A 1,053-nucleotide genomic window follows, 5' to 3' on the forward strand; every position below is an offset into this window, starting at 1 on the left:
TAAACGCGAACCTTATTATTAAACTCTGAGCCTTGATCAGAACCTTTGTCTTGGCTTCATTCTTCTCTTGCCCCAATATCTTTCCATTTCCAGCCTCAGTTTCAGGCAAACCCAGTTTGCCTGTGGCAGGTGGGTGGCTCCACCCAATCAGCTTTGATTGTTAAAAATATGCAGGTCAGCCTCTGGTCCTGGGTCTGAATCCCAACAGCAAGGAAACAAAACTGTTGTTTTCCCATAACTCTCTTTAAGTGTTAATATTCTGGGCACCTTCTCGCTTGTGGGACAGACTGATAAATCCCCTGCAAATTGAGTAATGGACTATGCAAGCTCCCTACCTTAATTCCAGGAAAAAGACAAACAACCTAGTGAGTGAGGGAAGCTCAGGCTGAAGTCAGGACCTGGTCAGCACAGGGTCACTGCCCACCTAGGGGAGGAGCAAGCAGCGGATGAGTGGCAGGTGGAGTGGTGCTTCCTCCCTGGGGCTGCGCGGGGAGACAGAGGCTGTTGGAGGATGGACACGAGTACTACAGAAATGCAAACCCCTGCAGATCTGGATAAGGTCCGGCCCTGGACTTGAAGCTTGTTGGACTAAGGACCTCTACACTGTGTACCTTCAGCACACTCTAACCCTAAGGGAGGTGCTCGAGTCACTTAGGACGTAGGGGCCAATCAGAGCCTCTAGGCGGACCTGCCAGTCCAAAGGGAAGGCGGGTGTTTCTGGCTGCAGAGCCGCCTGTTTCGCTTGGTTGCAGAGCAGACTTGAATGATCCTGTGTGCTGTGCTCTGCTTAGTGCCGCTGAATGCTGAGGAGGGTGCGACATGGTGAGCACAGGGTCACTGCCAACAATGGGGAGAAGCAGGGGCTGCAGCGCGAGGTGCTGTGGTGGGTCTTTCCCGGGGCTGCGTGGGAATCCGGGGCCACCTGTGAGGTCCCCTGAAGACTAAGCCACTCGCTGTACCCAGAGGTGGCCTCTGAATAACTTCACTGTGGGGGCTGCATCTGCGCAGAGCATTTGGCTTGTGTGTAGAAAGATTCTTGTAATGATCCCAAAC

At 53.1% G+C, this 1,053-nt stretch overlaps 1 protein-coding gene across 2 annotated transcripts in view; it reads left to right on the forward strand.

The window, feature by feature from the left end:
* The first annotated feature begins 741 nt into the window (after positions 1-741).
* LOC115063385 (zinc finger protein 431-like) overlaps positions 742-1,053 on the forward strand; it is an 8,007-nt gene continuing 7,695 nt past the window's right edge. For both annotated transcript variants that reach the window (XM_029534787.1, XM_029534788.1), the window contains exon 1: positions 742-822. Coding sequence is in view for 1 of the 2 variants with exons in the window: in XM_029534788.1 (XP_029390648.1) it covers positions 820-822 (3 nt within the window). In the remaining variant the exon portion in view is untranslated. The remainder of the gene's footprint in view (positions 823-1,053) is intronic.

Source organism: Mus pahari, unplaced genomic scaffold (genome assembly GCF_900095145.1).
Source record: "Mus pahari unplaced genomic scaffold, PAHARI_EIJ_v1.1 scaffold_8128_1, whole genome shotgun sequence".
NCBI classification, from domain to species: Eukaryota; Metazoa; Chordata; class Mammalia; order Rodentia; family Muridae; genus Mus; species Mus pahari.